General features: G+C 42.6%; 1 protein-coding gene across 8 annotated transcripts in view; it reads left to right on the top strand.

Annotated features, from left to right (window-relative positions):
• Positions 1-18,940, top strand: part of PDE4D (phosphodiesterase 4D) — a 919,557-nt gene that overhangs the window by 848,480 nt on the left and 52,137 nt on the right. For all 8 annotated transcript variants that reach the window (XM_075269766.1, XM_075269764.1, XM_075269765.1 and 5 more), the window contains one exon: positions 13,279-13,391. In XM_075269766.1, coding sequence (XP_075125867.1) covers positions 13,279-13,391 — 113 coding nt within the window. The remainder of the gene's footprint in view (positions 1-13,278; positions 13,392-18,940) is intronic.

The following is an 18,940-nucleotide window of genomic DNA, read 5'->3' as shown; positions in this document are numbered from 1 at the left end:
CCTACAATCATCAAAACCAAGCATCAGACCCCCCCTCCCAATGGAAGACCCTTGGCCTATTGGTCATATACATGAAGCCTCGGATATCTGCTGCAGTTTACCACTATAAAATGCTGCGGGTCTTCATATAGGTATAACCCCATTCTGTGGGGTGGGGCCAATCTTGTGACCAGTCGCCGAGGTCTTACCATAGACTCTCAGTTCAAACCACATCCCAATTGACACACCACAGAATTCATACCTTCCTTTTTGCCATTGAAGTTAATGTGACACTTAATTTGAGCAGTTTCTAGCAGTTTGTTTCCACAATGTGAACATCCCCTTATAATAACCTACTTACCCCCAATGGAGCTGCTGCTATATACAGTAAGTGTAGGGTCATGAGTCTGCAATGGATGGACCCTAGCCTGTCCATCTGCTTCCTTGTGACTGACTCTTGACTTCTTTCTGATTTACTCCTTCTGTTTGTCATCTCATGGACATTTCACCACATACTCAGTATATCAGAATAAGTTGCCAGACCAGCTGCTGCTTGCTTCTATGTGATCCAGGGAAAGGGTGACCTGTGTGATTAACAAGGCAAAAGGGTTCATGTGGTTCTTGGCCGCCTCTAGCCATCCAGTCATCAAGTGACTAACACCAGACTCTCATTCTGTACTGTTCCTGGTGGCTGAAATACCCTTCATCATGGTCATCCCTGATAAATCATGACCCTGCAAAATCAGCTTTTCTTAATCTGTTACAAATGCAAAACTAATGTATTTCATGGAATCTTTAGATGGTTGTCCAACTGTATGGAAATAAGAATTAGATTTGTTGTCCTGTCCATATAGGGGGTCTCCGACTTCCAGCCAGAATGGTGAAAGCAGTTCTTACTCTAGGGATGAGGGGCTACTTTTTAGAAAGGACCTTTCACCAACTCCCCCAACTTGAGCTCTTCTCACCCTCTAATAGGTGCTGCTCCACTAATTCTGGAACAATTGACATTTTTTTCTCTAGCCCCCACCGTTCCTGAGCAATAAATGCTTTTAGTTTTGGTGCTTGATTTGACATAGTCTCTCTAATGTGAACTGGGTGGTCTCAGGCAAAGGAGCAAACAAGGAGGGTGGTTCTGAGCTCTGATATTGTCTGCCGCTGATTGGAGCTCTGACTCACGCCCCCTTTCCTTCTTCTCCCTGAGACCACCCACTTGACATTACAGAGTCTGTGTTATATCAGGCACCAAAACTAACTGCACCGATTGCTAGGGAATGGTGGAGGTTAAAGAACAGAAATTCCAAGTGTTCCAGAATCAGTGGAGCGGCATCTATTACAAGATGAAAAGAGCTTGAGTTGGTGGAGGTGGTGAAAGGTTCTCTTTAAGTTGTTGGCCAGATGAGTCAGCCACTTTAATCATTGTATAATGAAGAGTTCTGCAAGTTTCTCATATACATAATTTTTTATTCTTCACCATTTGTAATATTGCAGGCGTATGGGTAAAATCGTTAATTAGAATTGTGACAATACCATAGTATTGCATATGGACGTCGCTCGTCACGTAACAGAGACCTGCCGCAACGTGTGACTGCTCAGAGGGAATTAAAGGAGTTCTATTTATCACCTAAGCACTGGTGGTACCTTTAAAAAGAGGGACCCCAATAACCCCACTTGTAGACTTGCAGCAGATCAAAATAGGGAACCAGGGTCCCCTGTTCTGGTTATATAGTAATGGTCTCTGTATTGGGTAGACACACCTTTTGGTACTCCTAAGGCTCCTAAGCCCAGATCCACCCCCTCAAGTTACACTGTAGAGTGAGGGACCGATCTCTGTGATCCTACTAAATCCTTAGAACTGGATGGCGGAGGTTCCTTCAATTTATTACTTGCACCGTGGCACTTTAGGACACCCCTACTTACTTTCATGTACGTAGGGCCGTGTTACATTTCACAGGGACTGGATATAAGCTTCATTTTAAGAAAATCTCTGGAGCCACAGCTTGCACCCCACCACTCAGGAGCCCTATTATAGCTATATGACATTGCTGACTGTGATGGGACTTACTGCAAAATGTTGCAACACGTCAGAGAACAGAGACCTGGATCCAAGAGCTTGCAATCTAGTAGCACAAAAGATAATATAATAATCATTTCTGACACTGGTTTTCTTCCCATCTGTTCATGATATTTTCCGGCCTTTCTGCCATTATATAGTGCACATCCATTCTCCACACCTGTCCATTGTAGGGCCCAGGCCACTGAACTCATCTGTTCGAGCCGTTCCTGTGTATATACTGTTATTGTTATGTTGTCAGGAGCAGAGATTGCTTATGTATCTATTCCAGCCAGACTCTGACCTGTATCAGTGCACCCATGAAACTCTATGAGGATCCATAAAAATACCCCGGTGACATCACTAACATCTGTTTTGCTGCTTAGATTCAAAGTGCAGTATTTGCTAACAGGGTGGTATAAAGCCGATTGACAATGTTCAGACTTCATTCTTCTTTCTTCTGTACAATGTGAAAGCATTTACATTCAATGGAAGGGATTAACATAGTTTCTTTTTTCTATTCATGCTTGGAAGTTGAGTAATTCTTCATACCAAGTCCCTGAAGTGGAATGCTTTACAAGAATAATGATGTTCGGGCCCTTTAAATCTGGGATCATTCTCTGTACCATAATGGTCTTTACTATGTAACTATAGAATGAGCTGTAAGGGGCAGTCTAGGTTAAATCCAGTGGGATCATCCATATAATTATCTATATTAGCCACAGCAGAATATGGTTACAGCAAACCTGACTATCTGGTGTGGCAAAGCAGTGGTGCGGACCCAAACAATCAAGACAGGGACACAAAATATGCAGGAAAGGTTTATTTAGGAAAAAAACAGGAAAATAAATGAACCTTGACTAAATTTGACAAACTGAGTAAAACAAAATACAGCCTTAACTTCAGGCATAAACAAAATAAAAAACAAAACCTGCTCGTCTGAGCAACTAACTAAACAGTAATGTTAACCTAACCATACATGTGGCTTACTACCAGCCACTCGAACAAAACCAGCACAACTTTGTCTTACCAGACTCAGGATTACAGGACAGACCCAGACGTCTCCTCTCACTCTCTGGATCTGCACTGGAGTGTATCTGGAGAGAATCTGCAGCCTTCTTCTGGCCCAGTAATGAGCCAAGGACTCACATCTGGGGCTGAGGCCTACTCAAGACCCGCACTGGACCACACCTAAGTTAAAAAGCTGGGGGAGATATAGCAAGATTCCAGCACCCTGCCTGTCACCTACTCATACTGAATATCTATATATTACATAGATAGCCCGTTGATTTCAATGCAAGCCATGTAATGCTTTATATCACTACTAGTGGGGTCAAATGGGACGAGTCCGCAATATATTAGCAGAGGCGGATTGTATTTAACCTCCTGCTATGTAAAGTAGCAGTGTAATGAGAAAAAAATGCACACTGCAGGGAAAAAAAATGCAGCAAAAAAGTGTCTCACATTGCAAATTCTGAACCCTCAGTATGTCGGTTATTGCTGCATGTTCACCACCATTTTCAACCTATGAAATACAAAGGTTGAAAGCCAGGCAAATGCAAAGATGGAAATCCAGTCACCCAGGAATCTCAACTGACAGCTGCAGTATTTTCTGATGGCTTTTGCCATGACTGGGATGGATATGGGATGTCCACTGTAAGTACCCAATAGTGGATCCATCCTGTGTGGCCTTAGCCTTAGAACAACCCAAAGCAGCCATTATAGTGCCTTAACTATTGGAGTCATCTATGTCTCACTACCTTGAGCAGATGTGGACTCTTGGTGCTTGTGCACATTAGATTGACATTACTGATTAAATATCCAAACTGAGGCCAGTTCCTATCTGGCGGGTATGTGGTGTCCCAATTCACATGTGATGGATAATGATGGAGACAAAGAAGGATCAGGCTTGTTGAATTGTACATGCCCAATCCTTTAAAGGGATCCTATCATTCAAATGCCTTTTTTTTTCCTCAGTAACATGTCCGAATAGCCTTAAGAAAGGCTATTCTTCTCCTACTTTTCGTTGTCTTCTCCGCGCCACTGTCCACTTGAAATCCCGTTTTTTGTCAGTATGCAAATAAGTTCTCTTGCAGCACTGGAGGCATCCCCAATGCTGCGAGAGAACTCTCTCTAGCGCCGCCACCATCTTTGTCAGCAACTGCCCCTTCACGCATCTTCTTCCGACGCACGGAGGGGGTCAAAATTCAACGCATGCGTAAGTCGGCTCTGCCAGCGGGCCTCGGACAGAGCCAACTTCACATGCGGGCGGCCATTTTTTTGTGGCCGCTTACACGAGCATGCGCAGTACGCTCCTGTAGTTCTACGATCACCCGCATGTGAAGTCGGCTCTGCCCGAGGCCTGCTGGCAGAGCCGACTTGCACATGCATTGAATTTTGACCCCCCGCGCACTGGAAGAAGACAAGTGAAGAGGCCGTTGCTGACGAAGATGGAGGCGGCATTAGAGAGAGTTCACTCACAGCATTGGGGACACCCCCAGTGCTGTTTGAGCGCTGGGGCCCGCCCCCAGTGCTGCAAGAGAACTCATTTGAATACCGAGAAAAACTGGGATTTCAAGCAAACGGGGGTGCGGAGAAGAGTAGCCTTTCTTAAGGCTATTCCGACTTGCTACTGAGAAAAAAAGGCATTTGAATGATAGGATCCCTTTAATTTTCAGGGGAGGTCTGTCAGCAGCTAACGCCACTGTTTTGGTTCAGAGCATGTGCACACTCGGCTGAACTAAGCGTGCATGTGTATAGGATCCTGAGAAATAACTGTGAACCCAATCATTGAGTCCCATTGTGTGACATGACAATATTATAGTAGCAGTGGCATAACTAGGAATGGTGGGGCCCCGTGACATGATCTTCTTTGTTCATGGTCTTCTCAAAGAATGTAACCAATAGGTGTAATATATGGTATAACAGGAAATCTGTTCTGGATAAGTGACGGTCTTCTTAAAGGGGTGGTCTTTTGGAGAGGTTTTATGGACTACGCAAACCAATAGAACAGGAACATTCCTGATCACATCAAAGCTTTATTTTTGGGGTGCACACACATATTGCTGTGCATACAGTTGCTATATTCAGTGTTTTGCACTGATAACACATCATGATCTGATATTAGGCTATGGCGACTGAAAAGCACATTACTCCTGCATGGACAGCTCAGCTCTGCTATATCTCTATACACTAGTCTACTGGTTGGCATACATGGAGGAATCCCATAAGTTAAATTCTGGAAAATGACCAATATGAATGGATGTATTTACTGTAGAATATCGTATGATGAATAAATGATACCAAATAATATAAAAATATCTCTCTCATGTGTTACTTTCCTATCTCCTCTAACATTTTCCATGTGCTGATCATCTCAGCTTGTGATATGTACTTGTGTCACTTGTGTCACTGTCTATTTAAATAGCCCCCTCCGTTTGGTATCCTACATTATGCAAGCGGTTTTTATCCTGAGGTCAGTGTGCGATTTTAGCCGGGACATGTCTTCATGATATTTAATAGGTGATGAGATCTGCTTGACGTCCTCACAATATGACTTGCAGAATTAAACATAGCAACTCGAAAGCATAATGGAGGGAATTGATCAACTCTGCACTCCACAATTCTTTAAAAATAGGCAAAAAGTAGAGATTTGCAACTTTTTGAGTACATTTGCAAAAAAAAAAGATTTGGGACATTTTGCATTTTTTTAAACCACTTACCTACAAATAAGTGGGTGGCAAAGTGAGTGTGGCTATGGCTCGCCTGTTTAGCTGTCTGTATTCCAGCTGACACAGACCCCCTTTCCGTAAAGGAGTGGCGTACAAAGTGGAGTAATAACTCAGGACGCAAATGTCCAAACTCATCCAAAGAAAACTGTCATAGGCTCGGTTCACATCTGCGGTCGGTTTTCCGTTCGGGAAGTCCGCTTGGGGACCCCCAAACAGAAACCTATACACATAAAAAAGTGGCTACCTTAGAAAACCCGAAGACCCCATAGACTGGGGTCCATGTGGTTTCCGCATGAAAAATACAGAAAGAAAAGTGCTGTTCGCAGGACTTTTCTCTCCACATATTTCATGCAGAGAGGGGAAAGGAGTGGCCCGAACGCAGATGTGAACTGGGCTATAGATGTTTCATAATGTGGTACATCATTGGCCATCTCGTGAACCAAAGTTGTGCCACAGCCCCCGTTCTGTATCTCACTAACCACTTTAGGTGAACGTAGTCATAGCAATGTAGGGCGTGGATGCGCCGGCCAGACATATTTATTATCTGGCGTGAGTTGTACAGGAAATCTACGCCAATTCCTTAAAGTTACCCCTCTGAATGTAAATTTCAGTATTATCATGTACTAAAAACAAGCAGAGATCTTGAAAATGGTGAGAAAAATGACCTACAAAAGCAGCTAAAAATAGGAAAAAACGACAGTGAAAATAAGTTGCGTTTATGCATTGCTTTTGCCTTTTTCTCTGATTTTTCCTTCCCTAAAATAATATTAATAATATATATTAAATCTATAGGAAACACAGATTTTTTTCCCATCAATATGTGGATGAGATTAAGGCTAAGGCCCCACGTGGTGCAAGGTGATATGGTAAAAACAGCCGCAAGGCATCGCGGTTTTTCCTGCAGCGATTTTCACAGAAAGTCTTCTTCAGTTTCCTCTGTGGACTTTCTTCTTCCATTATATGTATAGGAAAATCTTCACGTCTGCGACATGGGGCCTTAAACTACGTTTTAATGATGGACACATTTTTTAAGAAACGTTGATAATTACTAAAAAATAAATTCATGTTACTATATTTTTTTAAACAGAACTATATTGTGCAATTTTCACCACTAAACCTAATCATAGACTGACACTAGTCAATTCTTTAGTTCTTTGCAGCAGTCTCCGAATTTCCTTCACAGTCAGGATGACAATAGAAGATAACACCTCTATAGATAACACCACAGACCCATTATTTCATCCACTCCTGACATTAGATGATATCATTGCTTATATACTCCCCCTCCCTGCACCGATCATGTCTAATAAATTCTCCTATACCCCTCAATGAGTCATCTCCAGTCTATTGCTGCCTGTGCCCATGACTGTGCTGTAAAGCATATCACTAAATGCTGCAAATAGAGTCAGGCAAGATGGCCGCCGCCATAATCATGTACAGAAAATAGAATTAAAAAAATGTAATGTAATATTTCACTGGATTTAATACAAAAAAAAAACTTTTAAGAAAAAATGGGCGACACATTCCTTTCTAAACACAAGAAGGTAGATATACGTCAACTGAGTCTCTGTGTACATGTGAAGCCAGCGTGACAGTCGGGGCGCACACCGTGTATAGCTTCGCCTTGTTCTTTTTCACGGCAGCGTTAAACTTGGAAAAACTAAGACGTAGAATAAATTTCTTGAGAAAAGTCATAATTCGAAGAGATTTCTAAGAACATCATAAATGAGTTAGCGAGTGAATTTGCTGCTTTGTAAATAGAGAATAAGTGGCTGTGCACCTTGTAACCTAGTGTACTGCGTCTCCCCAACAACTCCACTGATTGAGTCATCGGCAGGAAAATCTCCATATAATTGTTATGGAAATCACAGCGGCACAGTGTGTACATCCAGCCACTCGCGTATTAATGTCATTTTTACTCACAAATGTTATGAAAAAGACGTACGTGAGCGAGTACCTGAACAGCTTGTAAAAAGGTAAATGTTCTATGGAAATAAAGACCATTTTGGAAATGACTTCAAAATTATCTATAGCGCGCCTCCTATACGTCAGACATAGACCCGAATATCTGAAGCCCCAAATGCCTCTTACTGCGAGAGAACAGAGTCATATTACTAATGTATTCCGACAACGTTGGCAATGAGGTGTGTGCGTTTTGTTTTACCTTCCGACTATAATTTCTGACCTTCTATAACTACAGTAATAATGTCTAATACATGGATGGTCGAGTCTAGTGCATATGGGCAGGGCCGTCATGGAATTGCTTCTTCCAAACACAGCGCCACATTTGTTGACAGCTTGGGTCTGGTATTACCGTTTAATCCCATTTATGTGACTAGAGCTGATAGGCAATACTAAACATACCTTGTTTCTGGTAAAAGACAGTCACTTCTTTCTGATCTCATGCAAGTAAATAATAATTCTTCTTAAGGGTCCATTCACACGGAGGAAAATGGTGAGGAATTTGGTGTGGAATTTCAGTGCTGAAAAAAAGCCTCCCATTGAGCAGAAAAAGGAACCGATTTAAGTCAATGGGAGGCCTTTTAGGGCGAGTTCACACTGGGCAAGAGGGGGCGGATTTTGGCACTGAATCCTCTTCAAAATCCACCCCCTCACAATGGAGGTCTATGCACGCCGCTAGCGTTCTTTTTTCTGCTTGCGGTTTGTTCCCGCTAGCGTAAAAAGAAACAAGCTGCCCTTTCTTCAGACGGCTGATTCAGCCCCGGCGTCTGCCTCGCGACAGCACCCTCCGGACTAGGCCCATTGATTTGGGCCTAATCTGGAGCAGAAAGCCGCGACGGGATGTCGTGCACTGCACCGTAATCCCGTCGCTGCAGCCGCAACGGAAAGTGCACACATGGAATCCTTATGAGGCCTTGCAGTGACTGTATATACTTGGATTTCATATGGAGGTCTGGTAAGGTTATGTTGTGCTGTGCATGAATATTTTGCTATATTACAGAGGTATAATACTCCATTTTATTATACAGTGCTGGATGTCAGTAGACTCCATGTGCTACCATACACCGTTCTACCATATACACTGAGCCCTTAAACTAGCCATATTAGATTTTCCTAAGCTGAACTGACTGATTTCTTTGTATGTTCAGCAATTGGTTATCACCTGACCTGCCTTAATGGGCAGGTAAGTTATTAAAGGGGTTGTCCAGGATTTGGGATTTTATAGCCTAGTTTTAAGATATTTATGGAGGGGGCCGGTTCCTGCACTGATCAGCTGTACAGGGCCATTTCTGATGCCCCTACTATATACAACACAGAGCCAGAAGCAGAAAAATGACTTCAATGGGCGCAGAGCCATGCCATGGTAGTGGCACTGAGCCATGATACAGGGCACATAACCAAATGCTTCCAGCCCCTTGTTGCATATAGTATGGTTGCCGAAAATGGCCTTGAATGGCTGATCAATCCGGGAGGTGGGGGGAATTCCGGGAAGATCAGATATTTATGGGCTGTCCTAAGAATAGGCCATAAAATCCTAAATCCTGGACAATCCTTTAATGTTGATGTTAGGATTTTTTGTATGGCTGCATGCCAGATATCCCTAATCTAATGTGGAGACGTGCCCCAGTTCCAGTTGGGGTACCATCTAGCCTTGGTTAGCTGTTCACATATAGGGCTAGGGTAGTAAAATGAACCCTGATTGAAGGAATGTCTTGCTACAGCCTTGCTTTACTACATGGTTAGATATATAAAGCAGATGTTGTGACCCTGCACATATATATAGTCTGTACTGTATTTTAGGGTCTGTCATAATCTTGCTTGTAATTCTGCATGCCCCATTTGTATCTTTATGCACCTTTGTATATGTGAAACCTATTACATGTGCCCCATCCTATACATGCAGTTTATTGCGCCCCTAATTCATAACACGCGGGATCCTAATAACATAAATAAGGTCCAGCTGTGCCAGTTAACAGCGCCATTAACAAAGACATAGGGCATCCATATATGACACATAGTACGGGGGGGAGCTCATGATGTCTGTACGGATGAGGATCTGCCCAGTGGTCAGGGTTGTAACTATTGGGGGAGGGGGTACAAAGGTTTCAGGTTGACCTGGGTCCTGGTGCTTTAGCATAATCACAGATACATTTTACAACTCTCTGATATATCACATTGCTTAGTTCATCACCAGTTTCAACATCTCTTTTTTTCTGTCAATGAATAAATATTCATATATATTTTTTTGTAGATTGTGAAACCCATATAGAGCCCACAATGTACATTTTCTTTTTCCTATCAGTATGTCTTTATAGAATGGGAGGAAACCCATGCAAACACGGGGAAACATACAAACTCCTTGCAGATGTTGTTCCTGGCAGGATTCAAAACCAGGACCCCAGCACTGCAAGGCTGCAGTGCTAACCACTGAGCCACTGTGTTGCCCCGAATAAATATACGTATGTAAATATGTCTACAATATAGTCAGTGCATGTATGTACCTCATAGAAAACTGCTTACACTGGTTTTACACTAGTGTTTGAGTCTTCCTCATTCAGGTCTACATGGGGACCCAATAAATAGAGACCCTGTCTGCTTAAAAAGCGGTTACCTGTGGAAACCCGCAGACCCCAAAGGACTTTCCTCTCTGCCAGTTTTAAGCAGATTCTGTGTGCAGGTGTGAATCTAGCCTTAGAGTGAATACAGTACACTGTAACAGAACCTCAGCTGTGAAAAGAGTTATAGTATATCAGTTACATTTAATGCCTTATCGTTGTGTTATCAACGATAAGGCATTACAGGTGGTTAGGACTTCTAGGACGCCACAACCCTCAGAATAAAGGGCTACAATGCTAGTTAAAGGGGGTCTGATCAATGGGGGTCTAACAACCAGAATCCTCACAGATCACATTGGCCATCTGAATACTGTTGGAGTGCCTGGTGTCGGACGCCCCACCAATCTAAAATTGATGACCTGTACTAAGGGACATCAGTATCTGAATATACTGGGGCACTGGGGCACTCTACAAATTTTCCCAGCAAACTCCAGTTCTGTTGAATGGTGGCTCTGTCTATGTTCACATACTAAGGATTTGACATTTCTGCAGAATCCATAACAAAACCCACTTCAAAAACAACAACAATCTCATGCATGGGGATGAGGGTGAATGGGGTTTCTCCAACCCTTTTCACATGCTACGGAAAATTTCCATGTGGAAAAAACTATGTGATATAATATACAGCATGCTACTTATTCCCACAGATTCTGTACGTAAAGACTGGTAAATAAGTAAATGGAGAAAATCTTTGTGCGGATTGGCTGCACTTCACAATAAAGATCCATCATAGAAGTCCCAATGATTTATCCTACAGATATTGTAGTAAAATTCAGTATATGTGGGATGCCTATCCAAGATATGTAAGTGTACCCATATAGTATAGTGTGCAGATAGATGCCACTTGGCGCAGTGAAAACGTTGAAAAAACTTCTGCACCTTGTTTTGCAAGACAGGCAAGGATCCCCCAACAATCAGCTTATCCAATACTAGAACCACAGTACATGATGGGTACAGGGACCAGAATACCCCTTTAAGACTGAGGCCACACAGTAGAAAAGCTGTGTTTTTTGTTGCAGACTTTGCTGAGGTTTTTTAAGGCAAGGCCAAGAGTGGCTTGGGAAGGAATGGGAAATATAAATCAAGTTCTTATATTTCTGACTTCTGCTAAATCCACTCCTGGCTACGGCACAAAAATCACCACAAAATCTCCAACAAAAGAAACAGCTTTTCTGCAATGTGTGACCTCAGCCCAAACCTCTGAAGCAAACAAGGATGCAGCAAGCAGAGATATTGAAAAAGGGGAAGAAATGGTGAACATAGTATAGTGTATAGTACATAGCACTATAGTATATAGGGCTGCATTGGACTCACAGACCATGGGCCCATGTGCTTTGACTGGTTTGAAATATACCAGAAAGACAATTTATGTTTAAGGCTTCACACGGAGTAAATGCACGTGTATTTTGGCAAAATACACATGTAAAAAATACAAGTGTAAAATAAGACTCCCATTGACTTCAATGACATTTTTTTACACATGTAAAAAAACATGTCAAAATACACATCAAAATACACATCAAAATACACGTCAAAATACACATCAAAATACACGTCAAAATACACGTGTAAAATATCATTGAAGTCAATGGGAGTCTTATTTTTACACGTGTATTTTTACACGTGTATTTTGCCAAAATACACGCGCGTTTACTCCGTGTGAAGGGGCCCTATATCTGTAATGGACTAAGCATTGTGGTGTTTATTTCAGTGTCGGGCCCGGTTCACATCTGGGTTTCCCTTCGGGGAGTCCGCTTTAGGATCCCTTGAATGGAAACCTAATCTGCATAAGGAAGCGGTTACCTTAGGAAACCTGCGGACCCTATAGACTATAATGGGGTTCATGTGGTTTCGTCACGGAAAAAAGTGCTGCTTGCAGAATTTTTCTCTGTGTTTTTCATTTGGATAGGGGAACGAAATGACCCAAACGCAGATGTGAACCAAGCCTAACAGATATATATGTATGTATTTTATTATTATAATATTTATTGTAACTTCTATTATTGTTACATTGTATCTGTTAACAATCCAAGCAGTCTATACATAGTCCTGGTTTGTGCAGTGTATCTCATTGCTGCAATGTTCTTTCTGGCAGAAAATTGTTAGAGTCTAGTAGTGTGTCTTGTGTTAGCCAGTGACATTGGCTGGATCCTTTGCACAGCGCTGTGTGTAGTGTACAGATCACTGTGCACACCCCCAGCAGCAGCACAGGCAGCAGCAGCCTGTATTGATAGCACTACAGTGTATGACCTGCTCTCTGCAGTGAGTCCTAGGATCCAGCTGTCTGCTCCACTCCAGGATTTCCCTCCCTCCCCCATATACTCAGTGCAGCTTTTGGTTTTGGTTCAAAGGAAGCGGCAGGGCTCCCTTAGCTGGATGATGATGGTGATGATCAGGATGCCACACTGAAGTCTGGGCTTCTGGCTGGGCAATCTGAAGGCACAGCAGCTTCTGACAAGGACTCCCTCATTCATATTATGGATAGCATTGTGCTCCAGGATATTGCGGAGGAGAGCACAGAAGACATAGCCATCAGTCCTGCCAGCAGATGCATGGTGTAGTCAGCAGCCCTGGCACTGCAGGCAGGACAGGGATCCTAAGAAAGGAGCACATTGGCATTTTTTGATTCTTGCTCGGAAGATAAGCACTCTAAAGGAGAATACCAACAGGGTGCATGCCAGGCTTTGATGGCTAATGGGATTTCTTAGTGCAAGCTGGGACTGTGATCCTCCACAGGCAGGACTGCATTCACAGGGCACTTGTCAGTGACTGGCACTTTTTTCTTTCCAGAGTGTCTTGTGTAACAGTATGAAGGATCCCTCATGTATGAGCACTGGTCATGCGAGCATGGCAGTGTATGGCACAATGGACCCTCTGGAGTTTGATGTTAGCCCAGTGAAACGCTTGAAAACTCAGTATCCTTTCCCCTATCTCTTCGCAGAGGAGGCCTATCAAAAACTGGCCAGCGAGACCCTGGAGGAGCTGGACTGGTGCTTGGACCAGCTGGAAACCTTACAAACCAGGCACTCTGTCAGTGAGATGGCCTCAAATAAGGTAAGACCATCACTTGTTCTATAGATCACTGGGGGACGGGGTGCTTGCAGATGCTTCTTACGGTTTGCTATGTCAAGTGATTGCGGTGGTGCAAGGGTTAATCCCAGTGTGCCCTATGGAGACCGTCAGCAATAGGGCTGCATGCATTGCGGGGTTGCATTCCAGGACACTTGTCTGCTGTGAAGGGTTAATTGTCTCCTTGTAGTTTGGTGGCAGAGGTTAAACGCTCCTTGTTGTGACATTTGTCTGAAGTTAGGCTGCGGGGAATTTTTGATACCCAAACTAAGTGTGTTCTTGTATGGCCGCTATGCCAGGTATGCTGCCTCCAGATGTATGTTATATGACAGCATCAAGTACGTGTTCACACACACTTCACGCCCGGTGTCATTTCTAAAGGCAGAAAGTTTTTAAAAACATGCCAATGAAAATGTGCCAGCCAACCCTTAGCCATTGAACTATTCCTGGCAGTATCAGTGAATATCATGTCGGAGCTGTTACTATGACTCATGCAGCTGGTTCTGGGTCCCATCAAAGGCGCATGATGTATGTTTACCATGAAGAATATGGATGCTCAGTTTGTGGATCATTCCTAGGATAGGTGTCCAGCAGCATGGCGAAGGATGGGACTTGCAGCGTATGGCTTTGCACCACCGGTCTGACCATCTGTAGGGCTTTGCTGTCATCCTCTTCCTATGCATTGTATCTTATCGTGCTATTGATGCTTAGTGTACACAAATAAATGTATAGGAGATGGATGGAAACATTGTATTGACTGCTAGGATTCCATCCTGCATTAGGCAGATCTTTGGCGGCTAACATATATATATATATATATATATATATATATATATATATATATATATACTGTGCATGTATGTGCTACATTCTATATGTATATAGACCCTAACTTGACATTTAATGCGGTCTTCATTTTCAGTCCACCTCTTTCAAGGTGTAAATATGCAGCAACGAAAGGGGAAACGAATGGTGGTCCTCTTTAGCCCCTTTCTCCAGGCCTGGAGTGTGTTATAAATCCCTGACATGTTTATGTCGCCACTTGAACTAATTCACATTCAGGGAAAGTAAACTTGCATGCAGCTGCAGCAGCTATGTGACCGAGTAAGGTGGCGGGTAACATGTATGATATACAGGTGTAGTCCTGGGTGACATGATGTGTTATCTGGGGTTTTATATAAGACTGGAGGTAAACCGGTTTGTAAGTTCTCACGATGCCTAAAGATATAACATTCAGCTCTGCTATACCTGTATAGCATGCAAAAAATGGCTTTATTTTTAAGAAAAATGCTGTAATGTTGAGCCCGATATTTTGATCTGACCAGGATTTGGTAGTGTTGTCTTTTGCTGTTTTGTTTTGGTTGGTTTGGTGTATTGTCATCGTCCTTTAGTCGGGGACTAAGCTGATTATAGTCCACCTGCCATTATAGCATTCAGGCCATGAGCCTTCCATATGCTCCTGGTAATAGCAGTGACAGCCATATAAAGGTTTCTAAGAACATGACTCCTGCTCTATAGGTTTATGATCCCATAATGTGTCACATTCACATGTAGGACTGTCATAATAGGATTAAATGTCATTCACTCCTCTATATTTGTATACAGATGTAGCAGATTGGAGTTTGTCAGTAATGCAACTCGTGATATCATAACACGCCATGCGTTATCTTAACACAGTAATGCATGAGCCAAAGAATATCTTCAGCTCTGCTACATTCACACACGTTTTTTTTTCTTCAGCGATGTCCCCCTGTACCGCCGTTCCGCACTCTTATTTTTTCCCTTTGCTGATATTTACATTGTTTAGGTGCCTTGACAAAGGATAAATCAACATTTCTGCCAGTGTTCTGAAAACATGTTCTGTTCTTTGACTGTCGAGATGTTTGGTCACCTCGATGTTCCTGGTCGTGAAAGCTTTATTTGTTGAGAGATGGAGCTCCCTTGTTAGTTCTGATGTGAAGGTCACTTGCCGTGAAGTCACACCCACTATTACATCAGTAAATTAATATTACAGTCACACTCTTCACCGAGCGGCCATGCTTCCAACGAGTGTCCGTGTTCCCATCTCAAGGCCGCACATACGTACTTGCATTTGGTGGAGTTCTTTATTATTGTAGGGTTTTATTGTTGTTGCTATGGTGTTTATGATGAAATGCAGATGTGTCTTCTTGGTCTTCAGTCACTGCTCGCTGCTCCGTGGTAGACTCCTTTAGATGTCCTACTATAAGAATCTTTGCTACTAAGTTGATTTTCAGGCCATATTCCCTCGTCCGTCTAAATATCTATCGGTGCAAGACCCAGGTCTACGTAGTCAGAACAACAACTTTATTATTGGGTCTGTAAAGGGAGTCTATCAGCAGAACCCACCGCGCAGATAGATAGGTAAGGGTCACCAGAATCAAACAGAGTCTTCCCTTTGCGAATGGCTGCCTCCGTTGGCGAGATATTGCCATTTTTAGAATTTATTGCCGCTTTCCTCTTTGGAGCAACGATATGGTCCTCATTGCTCCATAGAGCTCTTCTGCATATTGGCAAAACATTTTAATTTCTCAGCAACATAGGCACTAATTCACAAGAAGAAAATGTTTTTTGATTCAGGTGACCCTAACCTATCTGTCTTTGGGGTTGGGTTAATATGCTGGGGTCTGGTGGCAGACTCTCTTTAAAGGGGTTATCCCAATACCCAGTGTCATCTTTGTTCCACACAGTGCAACATCTGTCCTTGGGTTGTGTCTATTAATTTGACTCATCTTCACTGAATTGAATAGGACTGAGCTGCAGTACCACACATAACCTGATGACAGCTGTGTCACTGTCTTTGAAAAAACAGCCATATTTTTCAAATTCTGAACAATCCCTTTAGCAGACCATAGCCAAAACTACCGTGGATAAGACGATGGCGGAATTATGTTTTTTTCCAAGTCCACAGAGTTTTCCTGACTTTCCAGACATTCTCTCTCCATTATACCAATGCAGAAACTGCCAGCGTTTCCGTAGATATAGTTGACATGTTGCGATTAATTAAAACGCAACGGCAACAAATGCGCTGCAGCTTTTTTTCTGAATTATGTGTATGGAAATAACCAGCCACTTTGCAGATACTGTGAAACGCCACTGTTTTTGCCAAAGCGTTTCTGCCATGGTCAAATTGTGGCGTCTACACTACGTGAGGCCTAAAGCTAGTAGAGACCAGTTGTCACTTCACCTCCCAGACCCCATTAGGCAGGTGCAGACCCACTAGGAAGGAAAGGGACAACACGTAAAAACTGACTAAAAAATATTTCTATAGTTTTCAGTTGTGTTTTCATGGCTGTCCTGCTGAGGTATCATTCCATATATCATGTATCGGTATATACTGTATGTCCAATATGTGATCAATGGAAATGTCCTTTAAAGGGCACCGGTCACCTCTTCTAAAATGTTTGCCTTAGTAAATACTTGTATTCCCCATGAAATACCAATTCTGGAGTATCTTTTTGTATAGTGCTGCATTGTGCTGTTCCTCTGTTGTTCCTCATAAAAATTTGAAATTGGGTGCTATTCCCCCTGTCAAAGAGATGTGTCTGTACACAGTCACAGACACAATAAGGACATGCCTCCAACTGGTAACACCCACTTGTCAATTTATTCATACAGTTTTAGGTGGAACAACACAACAGAGTTATGAAAAAAAATGCTCCAGAATTGTAATATTATGCAAAATCCAGTAAGTAGACAATATGGAGGCACTGTGTGGCAGGATATAGAGTATACACTGTATATAGTCTGCTACTGTGTGCATGAGGCCTAATGCCAGGACAAGGAAACACTGGGGCAGATTTATTTAAATGGTCTTCGTTGCCCATAGCAACCAATCACAGCCCAGCTTTCATTTTATATTCTGCTCCTGAAAAATGAAAGCTGCAATGTGATTGGTTGCTACAGGCAACTAAGACAACGTTTGCTTTTAGACTGTTTTATTAAATCTGCCCCATCTTCTACTGTCGTACTACCATGGCTTCTAATAACCCCGAGACAATTGACTATATTGGGGATCATTCACGCGGAGTAACGCGGCGCTGATTCTTGCACGATAACTTCCCGTAAGAATCAGCGCTGCAATACAGAATCCCATTGACCTCAATGGGTTCCATTTAACGTGTGTAACACATTGAAGTCAATGGGTTAAAAAGCCTCCCATTGATTTCAATGTGTCACACGCGTTACGGAACCCATTGAAGTCAATGGGATTCTGTTTTGCAGCGCTGATTCTTACGGGAGTTATCGTGCAAGAATCAGCGCCGCGTTACCTCGTGTCAATGCTTTGTCTCTAAAGTAGGATTGAAGTCCAGCATAGCCACTGACTGCAACTACTGGGCCTAGAAAACAATAGTTATAGAGGATCTTTCACGTCCTCGGAGATGGGCGGTATTATATACCTCAGGAAAGCTGACTGTGCCATGAATTCAGCGCACTGTCAACTTTGCCAGTAGGCGCCCCAGTACTTGAGATATCGCTGCCGTAGGTTTTGACATCAAATTCCTCCCCTGTCAGAAGGGTGAGTCTTACAGTATAGTGTTATTTCTCCCCCCCCCACTCCTCAAATCTCAGCAAAGACACTAGGCTGTAAGGCCTTCTGAAAGTGGAGGAATATCAGTGCCGAAACTAATGGCACCAATACCTCTGGCATCGGGGCACATACAAAGTCTGCAATGTCAGAGAACATGAAAGGTCCCCTATTAAAAAAGTATTCCTTAGGTAGTCCAAACTATAATACGAAATTCTGAAAACTTTTATTCAATTTTTAAAATTTCGTAATAATTCTGATATATTCCAGTAAAAATCATTTCTAGTATATTGAAGATATAGGAAAAAATAGTTTAGGCTTTTTCTATATAATTTTTTCCTTCTGTTTTACTTGCTTGTGTCTGTGGTACTGATCCGTGCCAACCTAGTAACCTGAAAAGTGGTGTAAATTATGGCTAAAATGGACCCCATGTCCATGCTGAGGCACGGCAGGCCTAGAGAAATGCACCCAATTTATAAAGTGATGTGCAACTCGTAATAAATTGGCCACATTTTACTCAGAGGATTTCTTACAAAGGCAACATGTGCATGTACAGAAACGTATGAAAGCAGCATGGATGGCATATGATGGATGGTATTAGTGTGCCCTTCATGAACCCCTAAATTTCAGTGAATGAGCCCGGACTAGATAGACATGAATAGGACCTGTCCTGAGTTTTGTCTCCGGGCTCATATCTCCCACACAGACCAGTGATAATAAATGGACATGTGTATAGGGCCATTTAAAAAAAAAAAAAAAAAGGCTCCATGTTACAGAAATTCAGTTTTTGTTGTTGCAGATTTTGTGGCTTTTTTTGAGTAAAGCCAGGTGTGGGATTCTGTTTTGCAGTGCTGATTCTTACGGGAGTTATCGTGCAAGAATCAGCGCTGCGTTACCTCGTGTGAATGCCCTCTTTGTCTCTAAAGTAGGATTGAAGTCCAGCATGGCCACTGACTGCAACTACTGGTTCTAGTAAACAATAGTTATA

This window comes from Leptodactylus fuscus, chromosome 1 (assembly GCF_031893055.1).
Source record: "Leptodactylus fuscus isolate aLepFus1 chromosome 1, aLepFus1.hap2, whole genome shotgun sequence".
In the NCBI taxonomy this organism is placed as follows: domain Eukaryota; kingdom Metazoa; phylum Chordata; class Amphibia; order Anura; family Leptodactylidae; genus Leptodactylus; species Leptodactylus fuscus.
Note: the sequence above shows the minus strand (reverse complement) of the source record. Positions and strands in the feature narration are given on the sequence as shown.